Source organism: Epinephelus lanceolatus, chromosome 6 (assembly GCF_041903045.1).
Source record: "Epinephelus lanceolatus isolate andai-2023 chromosome 6, ASM4190304v1, whole genome shotgun sequence".
Lineage (NCBI taxonomy): Eukaryota > Metazoa > Chordata > Actinopteri > Perciformes > Serranidae > Epinephelus > Epinephelus lanceolatus.
Window position 1 is genome coordinate 7499704 of NC_135739.1, and position 16431 is coordinate 7516134.

Genomic DNA, 16431 nt, shown 5'->3' on the forward strand with positions numbered 1-16431 from the left:
TGTTACCTTTGGACAGAGACAGGCTAGCTGTTTCCCCCCCGTTTCCAGTCTTTATGCTAAGCTAAGCTAACTAGCTGCAGCTTTATATTTACAGATACAAGAGTGGTTTTAATCTTCTCATCTGACTCTTGGTAAAAAACAGAAAATGAATAAGAGCATTTCCCAAAATGTCAAACTATTCTTTTAAAGTCAGAGTTATTTGTTATAGACAGTAAACACTGTTTACACTTGGTTTAAAAATCTGTCTTGGGAGTTCACATGTGGACAATGCTAAATACATGTGAAAACAACTAACAAGATGCATTTTGATCTGATCACTCAAACTGCTTGCCGAGGTGGTCTGGGACTCATTTGATATCTTTTGTAGTGTAAATGCTAGTGTGTCCCCACCAAGGATGTAACAGGAAAATACATTGTCAGTGCAGTTTTTGACCATTGTTTTGGTGACAGTACACTGACGCTCTGTACCTTGCCCATTTTGCGTTGCATGACCATCCATCATAGGAGTGTCTTGATTCAATAGTTTTGATTACTAAAATCAAAAGCAGGATTTTCAACCCCCTACAAAACAAAATCACACCACACAGATGACACAGTGTAGCTTATCGGTAGCCTGCAGCTACACTTTTCCAGTCACCATGGCTACCACCGAAGTCAAAGGTGACAAAGAAACAACAGCAGTGGAAAATCCTCCTGCTTCACAGAAGATACGTAAACAACGAACATATTTTTGACAGAAAAACTGCCGTTCATAGGCTAAGCTAGTGAAAGTGAAGCCTGGTGGCTTTTTGCAGGTGAGGGAACTCAAGCTGTTGTTGTAAAGTATCCTCCTGTCATCTTGTGGCTCTTCTTTTTGTTCCCAAGGGACTGGAGATATAAGTTATATTTTACATTTTAAATGAATTACTGAAATATGGCCCTCCTGTGGTGCATTCCAAAACATTACAGCTATTATAATACACTTGATACCGTATAGCCCATTTTTTTAAAAGGTATACTATTTCGGGAACTGTCGGCCCAGCTTTGTCCACTTGGTGTTTAGAATTGCTTTAACTGTGGGGTTTTTTGTTTTTTTTTTGGTACTGTGTCCACGATTTCTAGTGGGTCGTAAGTGATGATTGAGGGGGCTTACTTCTGTATGAGTCCGTACGTTGTTGTTTGAAGGAAAAATCCTGTGAAGTGTACCTCTTTTAAAGAATAATTTGACAGTACCAAAAATTTTTGAATTGAAAATTGAATTGTAGAAGTAGATGCAATAACTGTGTGCAGGGACCTTGGACCTTTATGTGAACACAAAATCTGAACACAAGCGGTCAGCTGGAGACACATGATTGACACAGGTGGGACTGTGGAAGTGTCTCGACTGTCCACTTCTGTTCGGCTCACCAAAACACACTTGAAAACCAAATGTAAACAGGGTATATAGCTGTATTTGTAGTCTACACAAAGAGTTAATTGTCCTGCAGTTTGGTACACATTTAGCCACTGTAGATGTGGTGTAGCCCTTTAATTCAGAATTATAAATCCAGCTTTATATTGGCCTGATTCGGAGATCTAATAATGTGATCTTCTCTGTCCGCAGGTGCTGGATAAGTACAACCCTCCTGACCACTTCCTGCCTGAGTCCTACACGTGCTTCTTCCTGCTGAAGCTGCCCAGGTACTCGTGTAAACAGGTGCTGGAGGAAAAACTGAAATACGCCATTCACTTCTGCAAGTCTATCGACACCGACGACTACGCCCGCATCGCCCTGTCTGGGGAGCCTGCCGCTGACGACAGCAGCGAAGACTCGGACAACGAGGACGCAGACTCCTTCGCTTCGGACTCCACCCAGGACTACTTAACAGGACACTGAACTCCGACCATTATAGAAGGACGAGTCTAAGAAGAGCTGCCACAAAGAGACTGCCTTAATCTCACCTATTAATACACACATTCAAACAGGCATTCTACTAAGACACAAACGTCTGTGGGAGAAAAACGTGCAATGAGCTTTAAAAGCATTATAAGCTAAAGAGAGGAACAAACACAGGTTTGCTCTGATTTAGTTTCTTTAAAATAATGTGGGGTGATCAGCTGCACATGTAATTGTCGTGTTACATGGAAATTATGTATATTGTTACAGTTAAAAAAAATAAACAGGCTCCAGCCTAGCACTGTGGTAGATTTCTCCCTCTGGTTTGTGTGAATTACCTGTCCCTAGTTTGTATATAGAAATTGATGTGCGACAAAACAATAGTATTACTTTTTGTTTCTTGGTAACAACCATGTTTCTTTATAAAAAAACCCAACATTTTTAACTTAAAAAAGTCTGTGTTTCTCACTCGGCTCATGTCAGTCAGAGCCCACCGAAGGGTCATTTTACAGTTCCCGTATTTACCCCTCCCTCCACCATGTTTGTGCACTGTCTCCTTAAAGAATGTATATAATATGATTGTGCCATGTATTCACAGGTCTCATTCCTGCATATTAAATGTTAATACATTTCTGTTAATAAATTCAAATGAAAAAGAGGGATGCCTTCTGTGTTGTTAAAATGATGGAACATTGACTTAGAATGATTATGTGTGTGTGTGTGTGTGTTTGTACTTGTACTTGCTACATAATGAGGACCTTAACATGTTTTTTAACAAACAGAGTGAGGACATTTTTGGAAAGTGAGGACATTTGGCCGGTCCTCAAGGCTTTCAAGGCCTATTTGAGTGTTAAGCCTTGGTATTAAGGTTATGGTGACAGCTGACTGATCTTAAATCCCACTTCTCATAGTTACTGGTGCCAGGTTGGACAAACTTGACAAAAAAGCCATGGTGACGCCGGGTCTCCTTAGCCTGAGTAGACATATTTTTGGATGGAAAAGCTATGTGGCCCACCAGTTAGCAACATGACGCGCCCACCAAACCTATAAGTCAGTCCACAATCTGTCCCCCTCGCCCCTTCGTCTGAAAGTTAAGTTCTGAAGAAAATGATAGCGTAAAGAAGCAATGCATAGCATTATACATTAAACTCAACTTATTACATGACTGACTGGCAAAACAAACTTCAAGTAAATTACTTAGATAAGTAGGACAAGTTGCAATCGCAGTTAAGGGTAAGGGGCCAGGGAATGCATAATGTTGGTCAGGGTCCTCACAAAGATAGAAGTACCAGAATGTGTGTGTGTTGTTTTTCTAAAATGTAATATTCTGTAGCCGAGCCGAGGCGACAGCAGGATCTGAAAGGTTTTAGAGAAACAAGTGCAACACAAATTGATACAAGCAGTGTTTCTAATCATTTCAAAATGACATCTATGTCTTTATAATTTTTTTTTTGTGCTTCATAAATCTTTATCAGATGTTGTCGTCTGAATCAGGGTTATTGTTTGAAGGGTTAACCTGCTGCTTTCCTCATGAAGCCCTTGTGCTGAATTTTTCCAAACTAGGTCAGAGGTTCATTTGGGTTTTGTTCCCTCTTTCTCACCAGGCGGAGCTTTAGCCGAAATTAAATCAGATTTTCTTTTTGATATCTTTAAGAATCCCTTTTAATATATGGCACAAAGGTTGTGGCTGGATGGTGGTGGAGTGTGTTGGACATCACTGTTAACCCTGTGGCTCTATGGGATTAAAGAAATCTCCCATAATTACCTCTTTAGTGTGCTATTGTCAGCATCATGAGGGGCTGCGACTCCTACACGTGCTGGGAAAAAGGGTGATGTGGGAGATCTTAAGACCCCCGCTCACTCATGCAGAGGCGTCACTACACATTCCTTATAGTGTCTCTGGCTCTAGTAAAATCCCTCGAGTGTGTGTGTGTGTGTGTGTGTAGTCTAGGTCCAATTCTCCACCTCGTAAATTCATGTGTAGTTCAAAGCCACAAGAGAAAAAAAATCCTGTCTGTTTTATGAAAGCTTGATTTGGCTTAAAAATCATTAGCATTCTTTGTAGACTTAGCGCCTTTTTTCAGTCATAATCACAAAGTACATTATGCTGGTGGGAGTCAGGTGCTTCTCAATACAGTCGGGGGGAGGGGAGAGGAATGAAGGGTCTCCTTCATCTGTGGTTATGTGTTATGGCCTGTTACATAAACCAGTCAGCCACAACCACACAGGAGAAAATGTTTGCTAATGTGTTCATGTTGTCTTTCTACTGTTATATTTTATTATTTTTCACATTTATAATTATTGTTACAGATTTCTATGCCTTGCTAAGCAGTCTGCACTGTCAGTCAGGACTTTGGGCCTCATTCCAGAGATCTGGACTCAAATCAGACTCAAGCCACACATTTGATGACTTCAGACTCGACTTGACAAGATCAAAAAAGACTTTCAACTTGACTTGGACTTTTCCCCTAATTTTAGTGACATTTTGCAAGTGAAGGCCAGGGAGCCTCCTGACACATTGGGTCTGTAGGCCTTTGCCCGATAGACTCGATCAATAATCCACCATGAACTAATATTAACACTATTCTTTCCAAGCAACCCATTCCCAGGATAATCCTATTTGTGTGAACCAATCCAACAGCATCCAGTCAAGTTGCAGGAGAGAACAATGAAGAGCTAATGTTAAGTTACTGAGTGTCAGTTGAAAAAAATAATACAGAAGAAAATTTTGTTTGTGTACAAAAACTAAGCGGTGGTCAACAAATAAAGGAATTGCAGTTTGCACAATGTGCAGGTCAGAAATTACAGACACAAAAACATTAAAACATTTTATTTTTTTGTCAATTTAATATATTATTACTCTTGTTAAACTGGCATTACATTTGGTGAAGAGCACATTATGACTTGTTTAAAACTCAAATCTCAAAGTGTATGAGTTGGGACTTGACTCGGGACCTGAGCACCAAGACTTGAGACTTACTTGTGACTTGCAAAGTGATGGCCTGGTACCACGTCTGCCTCATTTACCAACTGTTTTTAAGAGGAAGTTTCTTATTAAAACCGACTAACACAGTTTTCAAGACGATTTTGGCATTTACCAATGTTTTGTTATTTTGCTCTTGTTATTAAAATAATATTTTGATAATTTTTTATTTATTTTTAAATCGTTATTTTCATTATTTTACAAAGCATTGTGGCCTTTACAGTAAATAAACACTACACTAACACTTCACATGTTAAGTTAATTGGGAATCGGGTCATCCAATAATTAGTGATTGATCACCCTGTTTATTTATGAGTACAGTAGGTCCCTTTGTGCACCAGGAAGTCTTCTCACACAGTGACATATTTACTGCAGCTGCAAGATGTTGCAGATCTGTCCTGAGGAGGGAATACATCCTCCGGGACCATGTCGATCTAATTGCAGAGTGACTAGGGCGAGCCTGTCCCATCCAATCCTTTTTTCAGTTGTGCATTCTTCTCCAGATACATCACTCACTGAATAAGCATTAGCATCCCATGTGTTGTTTTTGTTATGTTATTTTACCTCCACTACTGCGATACTAAATATGACTTTCGTTTGGTGGTCACTCTCTGCAGTGGTACCTCGACTTCAGAAATATATACGTTTTTTTTCATGTTTGGAGTCCGGTGCTCAACCATCTTTAGACTTTTGTTTGGGCATTCTTGACATACCCTTAATTCTCTCTATCAGTTTCTGTGTGGACACATCTTGGCAGGCTTATGCCCTTTTATGAAAAATTGTGGGGCATTTACCTATGCTAATTAGGATAATCTGGCACATGCTTTCAGTTTGCAAGGATGAGAGGATTCATCATTATAAGAACATAAGTGCAAACAATTCTGCGGTTCAAGAACATGTTATGAATCTGACGTAGATGTTTCTTAAGACCTGTCTTGAGAACAAATTAAAGAAAAAACATAAAAAGGTAATGGTGAATGATACTGGTGAACTTTACAACTGCAAAGGACTTAAAAAGTTTTCTACTATGAGAGATCCATGAACCCTTTGCCAAAAGCTAGAACAGTTTTTGGTTATTTCACATGACAGATCTGTACTTGTGATTTTCCCGGACCTCCTTTCACTGGTATGAAGTGGCCGTGGGTCAGTTGGATGAAGCGACAGTCGGGGCACGTGAGTCATGTTTTGAAACAGACCTGATAAAATGTCGTAAAAGATTTACTATTTTCCAGGAAGTGAGTTTTCCAGGAAGTCAAAGTATCCAAACAGTTGGTGGTGTTGTGAGAATCAGACACAACAGTGCCAGAGGGGAGATGTGGATTTATGATTCATGTCTAACAGAAGGAATTTGTGGGACTGCTGCTTAGGAGGCATTTTGTTGGTATTGATTGTCTCATTAATCAGATATGAATAAACTAAAATTTTAATTGTTCCCAAAGGAAAATTAGGTAGTATTTTAGGGAGCATTTTGCCCTATTTTGCCCGGTGGTGCAGTGGTTAGCATTGTCACCTCACAGCAAGAGGGTTCCTGGTTCAAAGTTGGCATGGGGGGTTCAAGCCTGGGGTGGGGGAGCCGTGTCAGCTTTTTCTCCGGGTGCTCCAGCTTCCTCCCACAGTCCAAAGACATGCAGGTTAATTGGTGACTCTAAATTGTCCGTAGGTGTGAATGTGAGTGTGAATGGTTGTCTGTCTCTGTGTCAGCCCTGTGATAGTCTGGTGACCTTACCAGGGTGTACCCTGCCTCTCACCTAATGTCAGCTAGGATAGGCTCCAGCCCCCCCGCGACCCCCAACAGGATAAGCAGTTATGGAAAATGAATGAATGCATGTGTAGGTATTAAACCCACTGTCCAGATTTTACTATGTACTATATTCTTGTCTTCAAAGAATGTAACTTACATATTTGCATTAAAACGGTACTGAAATATTCCTAATAATTTTCAATATGCACCTCCCATTGCAGTATTATAACTATTAGAAATAAGTTATTAAGCCTCTGTTAGTTAGAACATCATGTTGAGCTGTTTAACGTGTGAATAGAGACGTCTCAGTCCGCTGCATTCTGATCACGCGGAGGTGAGGGATGCTGCTCAGCTCAGGGTGGTTTAGCCAAACAGGCAGACAGACAGACAGAGAGACAGAAGGCAGCTCTCTGGGTCTGCGACGGCATGTGACTGCATGTGGGAGGTAGACAAAACAGCATGATGGTCCTGTGTCTGCAACTTTGAAAAAGCTTTTCCTTGTCTCTCTATTCATGCCGGCTCTTATCTGCACTGTAGATCTGTGTTGGAACTATTGATTGCAGATGAGATGAGAGGACCATTTCTAGCAGGGAGATGGGTGGTGTTCAGTATGTAGCGCTATCTTACAAGAACCCTTACTTTATTGAAGACCACTGAAATATTATGTTACCTGTGGCTCAATATTTTCCTCATTCATAAACTTATTATCAGCGATGAGTGCATTTATCAAAGTATGTGTAACTGTAGCCGTAGTAATGAGGTCCAGTGAACCATGAATAACCAGTAATAATTTCTGGAAAGGAAGAGTTTGAGAGTGGCTCAGAGTGGTGGGAGGGGGAATGAGACCACTTGACTGAATATTGAGTATATTTAAAGGAATACCTCACCCACAGAATGACCCTATACTGTTTATATCAGTTACTTCCCCAACTTCAACTTCAACTTTATTTATTTTGTCCCTACTGAAAAGAATAATTATTAGCATGTGAACATCTGAATGAAAAAATGTGAAGTCTTTGGTGATTAGACCCTTTCGAGATGGTATGCGTGATAAATCCATTGTCAAATAAGAAACCCCTCAGGGTCTAGACGCTGGTCGTGGTAGAGGTGCTGAAATCTCGATGAGCAGAGGAATGAGCCTTCGTTAAGTTTGTCTTGGACTCTGGATACAATGGCTGGAAGTGAACAGGGTGGAGGAGGGTGCGACAATTCTGCCTAAAATGACAGTCCCCCCTGTGTTATGTTGAAATTGTGAAGAAACTTTGTTTTTCGGAAGAATCCAAAATGTAGAAAATTCCTGATAAAGTAAAAGCGGGCTGTGAAACTATATCATAACAACTGTTTAGAAATTCTCACACAATTCATGCAGTATAATCCAAGTCTGTGGAGTTAGATTTGTCTCATTAATACCTGTAAATGCACAGAGGGTGATCTACGAATATTTCTTGATCTGCACACGTTTCATAATTATGTGTGTGAACAGATTGACAATCTGTGTGTAAATGTGTAATCTGTAAATATAAAACACATTCCACAAATACAAAAAATATCTGTGAATACGTTCAATTAATTTGCAAATAAATGAAAAGCATTTGTGAATATATTCCTAACATTTACAACTTTAGAACAGGCATTTGTGAACTCAGTTTTTATTTGTGAATCGAAAAATATTTGTGGATCTCAGTTCTATGCATGTGGATTTGCTTTTTACACACACGAATTTTTGAGACAAACTTTCCGCCAGTCCGAACGAAAATGCACTCATATCACTCAGCCATCTTCGGATAGCACGTGATCACCCAGCTGATGACGTCATTTCCGCATGTGAAAGTAAGAGCACGCAGTCTTTCTATGAGCTGTTTTTTGTTGTTGTTTTTTTTAATAATAATCAGCGATAAGTAACATGCATTCATTGTTTTATGTTAATGTCATACAGTATTAGTGTGTGTTCATTTGTTCTATGTATCTGGCACACACTTTTGTATACATTTCTGTTTGAGTATGAAAGGCACGGTGGGTTGGCAGCTTCTTCAGTTGGCAGTTATCAGCCAACTCATCCTTTATATTTTTCATTTATTCTTTCAAGTAGGATTTAAGTCACAAAGCACTTCACATCTTATTATTAGTGTACTCTTACTAATGTAGTTGTAATGTCTGTGCTGACCGCACCGTGTTTAGTTAGGTTACATCGTTTTAGTGAGGTTGCGTTAACTGTTGTAAGATATGACAAGTGGCAACACCCTGGTTAAGGTCTTTGATAGAACAGCTGTTGGTGTTGGTAGCTCTTTTTGTTTAGAAATGTAATATTGTAGTTTTATTGTTCATTGTTGATATGTAGATTGCACAAAGCTAACATTAGCTACTGGGGGGACGAAAGCAGGGTGCAGCATTTTATACATTGTAAATAGACCAGAAGTCGGTACCATCCAACCTGTCCATCCAACACAGATTGTCAATCTGTTCACACACATAGTTATGAAACGTGTGCAGATCAAGAAATATTTGTAGATCACCCTCTGTGCATTTACAGGTATTAATGAGACAAATCTAACTCCATACAAGTCTCCTTTATCCAGTCTTACTCTTGGTACTTCCCAAACACGTGCATTTCTGCTAAAACCTTAGTACTTAAAACACATCTGCACACAAGTAGTATGTGCATTTGAACTCTGCTCAATGTAATGCACGAGTTTGTGCCTAAAGCCTTTGAGTGACTTGACCTATGCCACTGAGCACCCAAACAACCACAGCTCTAAATGCAGAGGAACCAGGCAGCTCCTTGCACTCCCACATGATTAGAAGATCATGGCTGCAGGACCCTCGGCCTTGGGGCTGACAATGAAAAATTCATGCCAGAACCTCCATAGCTACTGGGAAGCTTAATTTATTGACCCATGGTGGGTCGGTTCACTGTCCGCAGGATAAGCTCTGATGGTGGCCTGGAAATATGCAGTGTGATCAGACTACATCAACCTAATTCCATTATGTTTCCCCAAAAACAGCAGCTAGTAGCTAATAAAGTGAATAAACTTTAAATTTAAAACTTAGGCAGCTGTCATAATAATCCCCCCAAAATGGCCTTTTTTGACAGCCCTAAACCAGCTAATGATGATTTTAGAGACTTAGTTTCCTTTCCTACACACAAACCTGAAAGCAGAGACACTGTTCAGACCCAGGAGACGGGAGTTGTTTCACATATTGGGGATTCTTGCAAAGCAAGAGCTGCCACTGAAAGACTAGGTAGATTATTTTTAATTTAAATTGACCTGGAGGGTTTTACTGGGCTGCAGCGTAACCCCATAAGAGCTCTGCAAGTTCTTTAATTAGACTTGATCTTCCTCATTAGCTCTTGTTTGAGCCCTCGGGGCAGCAGGCTTTGGTTAAAGATGGCTTTCTTCACGCTGTAGCTTGGATTGAATGTGTGCGCCGTGCCTTGCTTGGCTGTGAGCCATTGGTGCCAGAGCCCTTATGAACCGGCAGTGGTGGCTTAGGCCTCGTCTATTGTTGCCTCCTAAATGGTTAGTTAGCCATCTGCTGAGCCAGAGAGGTCACTTAGTTCTTGGCACATAATCTTGCGCGTCCATAGTGCAGTGAGAGGGAGGTGAGTGAATACAGCAGGGGCCTTGAAGCTCTGAATGGAGGCAACATCTGATAAGTTGTAGAAGCAGCTTTCTATCAGATCACATGATCTTCATCAGCAGATAAAGTTTGCCCGGTTGAGTCAGACCTTTAAAACATGAATTTAGCTTTTCTTTAGAGATTCATGCACATGGTTGTATTTGGCACCAGTGGCGTTGCCTTAGCAATTTACCACTTTGGCACAGATTAAAAATGTGTTAATGATTGTTGGATGGAAATCCATTAGATTTTGTAAAGACATTCATGGTTCCACAGATCATATATCCTAAAGACTTTGGTGATCATTGGATTTTCTTCTCACCCCAATATGAGGTTGACATTTGTAGGTTTAACCATCAGGTAAAAGTTTTAGTTTCTCCAGTACTTTGATTTATGACCAAATACCTGCAAAACTAATGACATTCCCATCAGCCTCAGCTGTTGTGTGTGTTAAATTCTAATTAGCCAATGTTAGCATGCTAACACACGAAACGGCCTTTCAGCCTCAAATTGTAATGCAGCCATACAGAACCTTTCATGGTGTGATGATGCGTCAGCGGTCGACCGTATAGCAGTATGATGAGGGGTAGCATCAGTACATAATGCAGATGGATGGCACCTGTCGCGGCGATGCAAAGATAAACTTGATTAATGCCTGCAGGTAAATTTGATTCTGATTTTGATATGTAGCAGCAGAGCACCAAGTGGAGTGAATGTGTGATTAACTTAACGGTTCGTTAATTCATGTAGAACACTCCATTTCTCCGACCAGCAGGGCTCTCATGTTGGTGTAGAGCGTCAGACTGAATTTACAAACACACCATGTCAGGTCACTCACTCTCCGAGTGTTAAGTAAACACTGACCAATGGGACCAGACTGGCCGACCCGTATGCTCTCACTCAGTGGATGGATGATGTCACAGGAAGCCAGTCTTACAAAGGAGGACGACACTTGAACAGTTTCCTCCAGTTTGTTTTGTAGTCAAACGTTAGCTAATGTGCTAAAAAGTTAGCATTACAGAGAAATCCAATATTCCTCTTAATCCCTCCCCAGTTTCTGATGAGGTGGACATGATAACCCTTAATACACATAATGTTATTCATCCCTACAACAGGAAATACTTTTTCCCTAACCTGATATGAAGTGTGCGCTGCACATGTGAGCATTTTTGATGATCCCCTCCGTCCAGTCCTTTCATCTTATCACATTTAACCATAGTTGTCTTTGTTTTTTGACGGGCAGTAGTGGCTAGTTTGAGCCATGACTCCTTCTATTCTGGCTCCAAATAACACAACAAAAAGACATTTTAAGACTCCTATGTAGCCTACAGCCCTGTGGTGGAGAGTTGTGTTTTGCCCCCAGGTAACAAACTGACGTCATTGTGATGTCGGCCCTAAAAGGGTCTGTACATGCATGATAGCGTGCACTAGGGCCCATTGAAACTTCCTTGCTCCACTGACTGTGAGTAAAAAAGGTGTAACAGATTTTGTTATTAGTGTAACTACAGCTGTAGATGACCATCATTCACTAACTACTTTTCCCCTCAGGATTATAACTGCACCTCAGGACAATCATGATTTCCGTCACATTACTTTGTTGGTGTGACCTCTCAGTTTATGCACGTGTAAGATTAAAGACTTAGAGAGAGTAACTCATTCATCCAGGACTCCGTAGGACGCTAGTTATCGTCATTCAGAGCCCCTGGCTCATTCTCCTCCGCTGTACATGTGATTGCTCAGTTCCTGCTACTATATCTTGCATCATCAGCCCACAAGACCAGTGTACAGTCTTCTCTGCGTAGCTTTCATCTCTCTGGTGTCACAGGCAACAGTGAGTCCAGACCAGGTGACTCTATTCGTTCAATGGGACATATTGTCTTCCCTGATTTCTGAGAATGGAGAGGGCAGATGATGGGATCCTGCAGACTATAATCACTCGACCGCAAAGATCATTTTGGGAAGCAGAGTTAATGGAAATACATTTTTTGTCACTGATTGTGTTCAGCTCACTGGTCAGATAATTTTCATTCAAGGGAGGTTTCAGGGGTGGGAGTTTCTAATTACTCAGGTCCTGTTAGTGTGGTTCACTGGCTTTTACTCATGGATGGCAGGATGCCGAAACTCTAATCTGCTCAGTTGTATTGGGTCAAAGGCAAATGTATTAAAAGATTGAATTACAGATAAACTCCCTGAGTTTGTTATAGCGCCCCAAAAATGTCCCCCAAATCCCCACACTTTTATTCTGGCTCTCTGTTTACAGTTATATTTGAGTTGTTTGTAGCAGAAAATAATAGCACTCAGTTATGATTCAAAAGAGATTTATTGGATTGTTTTAATAGGTTAGTAGGTCATAGGTCATATTTTTACTGGGTGGACAAATTAGTTCTTAATCACAACTTGAGCCCATCTGGTCCTGAAAAGCCTGATGTGTCGGACCAGGAGGGTAGGGCTAAATAAATTTTTAAAAAAAATTAAAAAGTGAGCACTCCATACTTAATTTATTTAATTATTAGTTATTGAAAATGTAAATCCAACATATATCATAGATATTATGTCGATTGACCAGTGGATATCATCTCTCGTTTCTTCTGCTGCTGGCTTTCTGCATTTTCTGCTGGAGATGTGCATGGCTTGTGTTGCCAGGTAGCTGGTGTGTCCCGGGCGTTAGAGGCTGACTTGCTTTTTGAGGGGGTCGGGCTTTGCCGGGCATGGCCCAAGTATTTTATGTGATGATCTCCGATGGGCCAGGTTGGATGGTCACTTTGGTTTGTTATTTTTTGGCCTGTTGAGAATTCGAGGACAAATGCACATGTTCTAAACACTGAGGGGGAGGTGTCCCCTGCCCTGAAATCTACACCCTTCGTTCTTTTGTTTCCTCTTTATTTTATGAAATGAAAACATTTTTGGTGCTGATGCATCAACATATAAATATGGGTACATTTTGAAAAAGTATCAAATTCATGCTCATCCTCTTTGACTCTTTATCACATTCAACCTCAGGACGTCACGTCTACACCCAGTGAGACCGCTTATCAGGCAGTGCACTGGTGCATTTAATCACCCAGTTTTAACACATTTTTTTAAAGCTTCACCTCTGACCCTGTGACCCTCTTTAAGTTTGGCTTAACTGGCTCTGCTGCTCCCCTGCCCCACAGACAAACACACAAACACCCAACACTGAACCTACACTTGCACAAAGACTGCTAAATTTTCATCATAATTTAGAAACATTTTAAAGCTATTTAGGAACATAAAACTTACGCCAGAAGATGAAGAATCAAATTTGCACAACTTGTAGAATTTTATTTAAAAAAGACCTAAAATGAATTCTGGAGAAGTATGAAATGCATACTATATGAAATAAGACAATAGCGATAAATAATCATTAAGAGAAGGAATACAAAAAAGCAATGAAAAAAGAGTGTTCTTTTTTTGGACTTGCAGCCTTGGGATTTAAGTTTTTCTTGAAGCCCCTCTGTCTCTGACCTGTCTGACCTTTCTACACCTTAAATCTGAGGAGTTTGCTCAGGCTGTTACAGTGAGTTAGGCTCAGTGGTTCACCCTCCCAGAAAACTCTCAAATCACAAAAAAATCCTGGTAATTGATTATAAAGTCACAAATTAAAGGGCCAGTGTGTAATATTTGGCATGGTTTATTGTCAATCTGAATCTGAATCTGAATATTCTACCCATTAATATGTTTATACAAGTGTATAATCGGTATAAAATAAAATTCGTTTGGTTTTCGTAGCCTTATAATTATGCTTTTATATATATATATAGCAAGGGCCTTGCTTTAGAGAGGTCGCCATCTTGCGCCGCCATGTATGTACGGCAGACCAAGCGGACAATCCAGCCAGCCAGAGAACGCGTTTCACGTGTATAAATGAACCAACGAAGACAGCGGGAGGAAGGAAGGAGGAGGAGGAAACAGCAGAGAGTGTTAGTAGTTTGTCGATAGAGAGTAGTGAAAAGTTTTTTTAGTTATAAAGTTTGCGAATTGACCACACTTACCACGCAACAGGAGAGAATGAACTCGAACCGTCATCTGTGAGGAAAAGAAGACGCAGCTTCACTCCTTGTGATGCACTCTCTGCGGTGCTTTTCGTCCTGGTGATATCTCTCCCCAACGATGGTAGTAGTAGCACCGAATCCCATTCTGTGCATTCAGCCTCTCTTCTCACCCGCTCAGCATCAAACACATGGAGTTCCTCATCTGTATGCTCCGGCTCAAACAGGTATGGCTCTGGGTCTGTGTCCGCTACAAGAAACGCTTCAAAATCGCGTTCAAAGTCGTCCATTGCAGCTACTATAGTCCGGAGATATCGCTAGGCTAAATAAACAGCTGAGCTCTGTTTACAGGCTACGCTGTCAGTCAGTGTGCGGGCTGGAGATTGGCGGAGCAGAGAGGGGAGGGGGGTCCCCACTCAGAATGGCAAACGAGTATGTGTGTAAAGTTATGAAGTGTGTCTGTTACGCTAGAAGAGTCAGAGTTTGGGACAGAGTGGAGTGTTACCGGAGTTTTTGGAGTGCTCAAATAAACGGGCCTTTTTCCCGAATGCTCCTCTGGTCTCCTGCTCGTGAGGGATTCATTACAATATCGTAACATGGTTTAGATTTCTAAATAAACATTCACCTCGTCGCTAGATAGACCTACTCCTGAAAAAGTCGTGCGCAAGGCTTTTTGTCCCTACGAGGCCACTGTCATTTACCCGACAGGAGGGGTGAGCGAGTGAGCCCTGCAATCTAGAATTTGACCACTGATGTCACTGTTTTCAACCCATTTTACACACTGGGCCTTTAACAAATCTGAATAAGCATGAATATCAAGTTTTGAGTCATCTGTACAAGATTGGGATGCTTTCATGACTTGACATATGTGAAACATTTTTATTAAATGATTTCAAATGTTAAATTTTGCTTCAATTTAGGGCAAAAAAATGTATTTATTGACTTCAACTTTTGTTTTTGACCGGTGAATTTGGAGTGCAGGGAGTGTGGATGGTGGGGGAGGCGGCTAAGCAGTGTGTGGAGTTTGTTTGTAAAAAGGGGAGAGTGATTGAATGGGAAAGGTTTCTGCTATTAGTGGAGAGCAAATTGTGCCACTCCCCCCTCCTCTCCTCAGCTTCTCAGACCCAGACCGCTTAGCTCCTTTGCTGGGGAGCACAGGAGAGGAGAAGAAACACCTCAGCCTCTCTTCCACCGCTGTGCTTAAATACAACAGCAAAAAGCAGAATAACATCCCAGCATCTATCATACATTATCACCATTTTCTGCAGGATTATCAGCGTGAATTACTCGTAACTTTGCTGTTGGATGTTCATTGTTGAACATCACAAACTTTATCATCAGTACCACTTCTGTCATCATCATTGTCCGTGTCTTCATCGTCCTTATCATCATCATCTAAAACAACTTCATCTTTAAAGGTAAGTCTTTCATTTCTGTCTCTCACTTGCGGCCGCCAAAATAAAAGTTTGAATCCAATTTTAAGTTAGTAGTTGACATTTGCTTCAGTTCCTTTGCATTCTGTGTATGGTGGATTTACTCCACTGTATTACACTAGTGGGCTTTGTTTTGCGGGGTTTAAGCATTATGTCCTAATACTGCGGTACAGTATAGTACCACAAAGGCTTTGCAAAAATCCCTTTCATCCCTCTAATATGTAAATGGCTGTGCGGTGAATGATTGGAACACTGTATTTTATGTTTTGTATTATTATTCACCTGATAATGAAAATTAAAAGACAGAAAAATAACAAATGTGCAAATGTGGCAAACAGCTATAATCACACATAATCCTTGTGTTACAGTCTTGTGCACAGTTGCAGTCATTGCCTCCTCTAGGTGCGCTTTTGTGTAATTCTCAACACTCTTGTTAAAAGATATTCATCTTCAATCATTAACTGCTGTGAACGAGGGTGGAAAAATAAAGAAAGCAGTTTGTCTTTGTTGCCAAACACAGCCCACAGGCAGGAAATCATATAAAAAGGATCATTCTTCTCTCTGACGAGGCACATCACAAGCATTGGATAAGGGTATTACGTGAGGCATAACAAAACACCAGCCAGCACTTGTTTTGAATGGAAAAAATTGGTTCAATTTGAGAATGAACTGTGCATCATTGAATAACAAAACTTAAGTTGTTTTTTGTGTCTGTAAAAAAGAAATAGGTGTAAATGGATTGTAATGTATAATCTATGGTGCAACTTTAAACGTTAAAGCTGCTATAATTA

At 40.6% G+C, this 16431-nt stretch overlaps 2 protein-coding genes across 5 annotated transcripts in view; both read left to right on the forward strand.

The window, feature by feature from the left end:
• Positions 1-2511, forward strand: part of herc2 (HECT and RLD domain containing E3 ubiquitin protein ligase 2) — a 59263-nt gene extending 56752 nt beyond the window's left edge. For all 3 annotated transcript variants that reach the window (XM_033622567.2, XM_033622569.2, XM_033622570.2), the window contains exon 91: positions 1583-2511. In XM_033622567.2, coding sequence (XP_033478458.2) covers positions 1583-1855 — 273 coding nt within the window. In that variant the 3' untranslated portion in view covers positions 1856-2511. The remainder of the gene's footprint in view (positions 1-1582) is intronic.
• Positions 2512-15327: 12816 nt separating this feature from the next.
• The window catches only part of oca2 (oculocutaneous albinism II), an 86097-nt gene continuing 84993 nt past the window's right edge, over positions 15328-16431 (forward strand). For both annotated transcript variants that reach the window (XM_033620927.2, XM_033620928.2), the window contains exon 1: positions 15328-15625. The gene's annotated coding sequence lies outside the window, so the exon portion shown is untranslated. The remainder of the gene's footprint in view (positions 15626-16431) is intronic.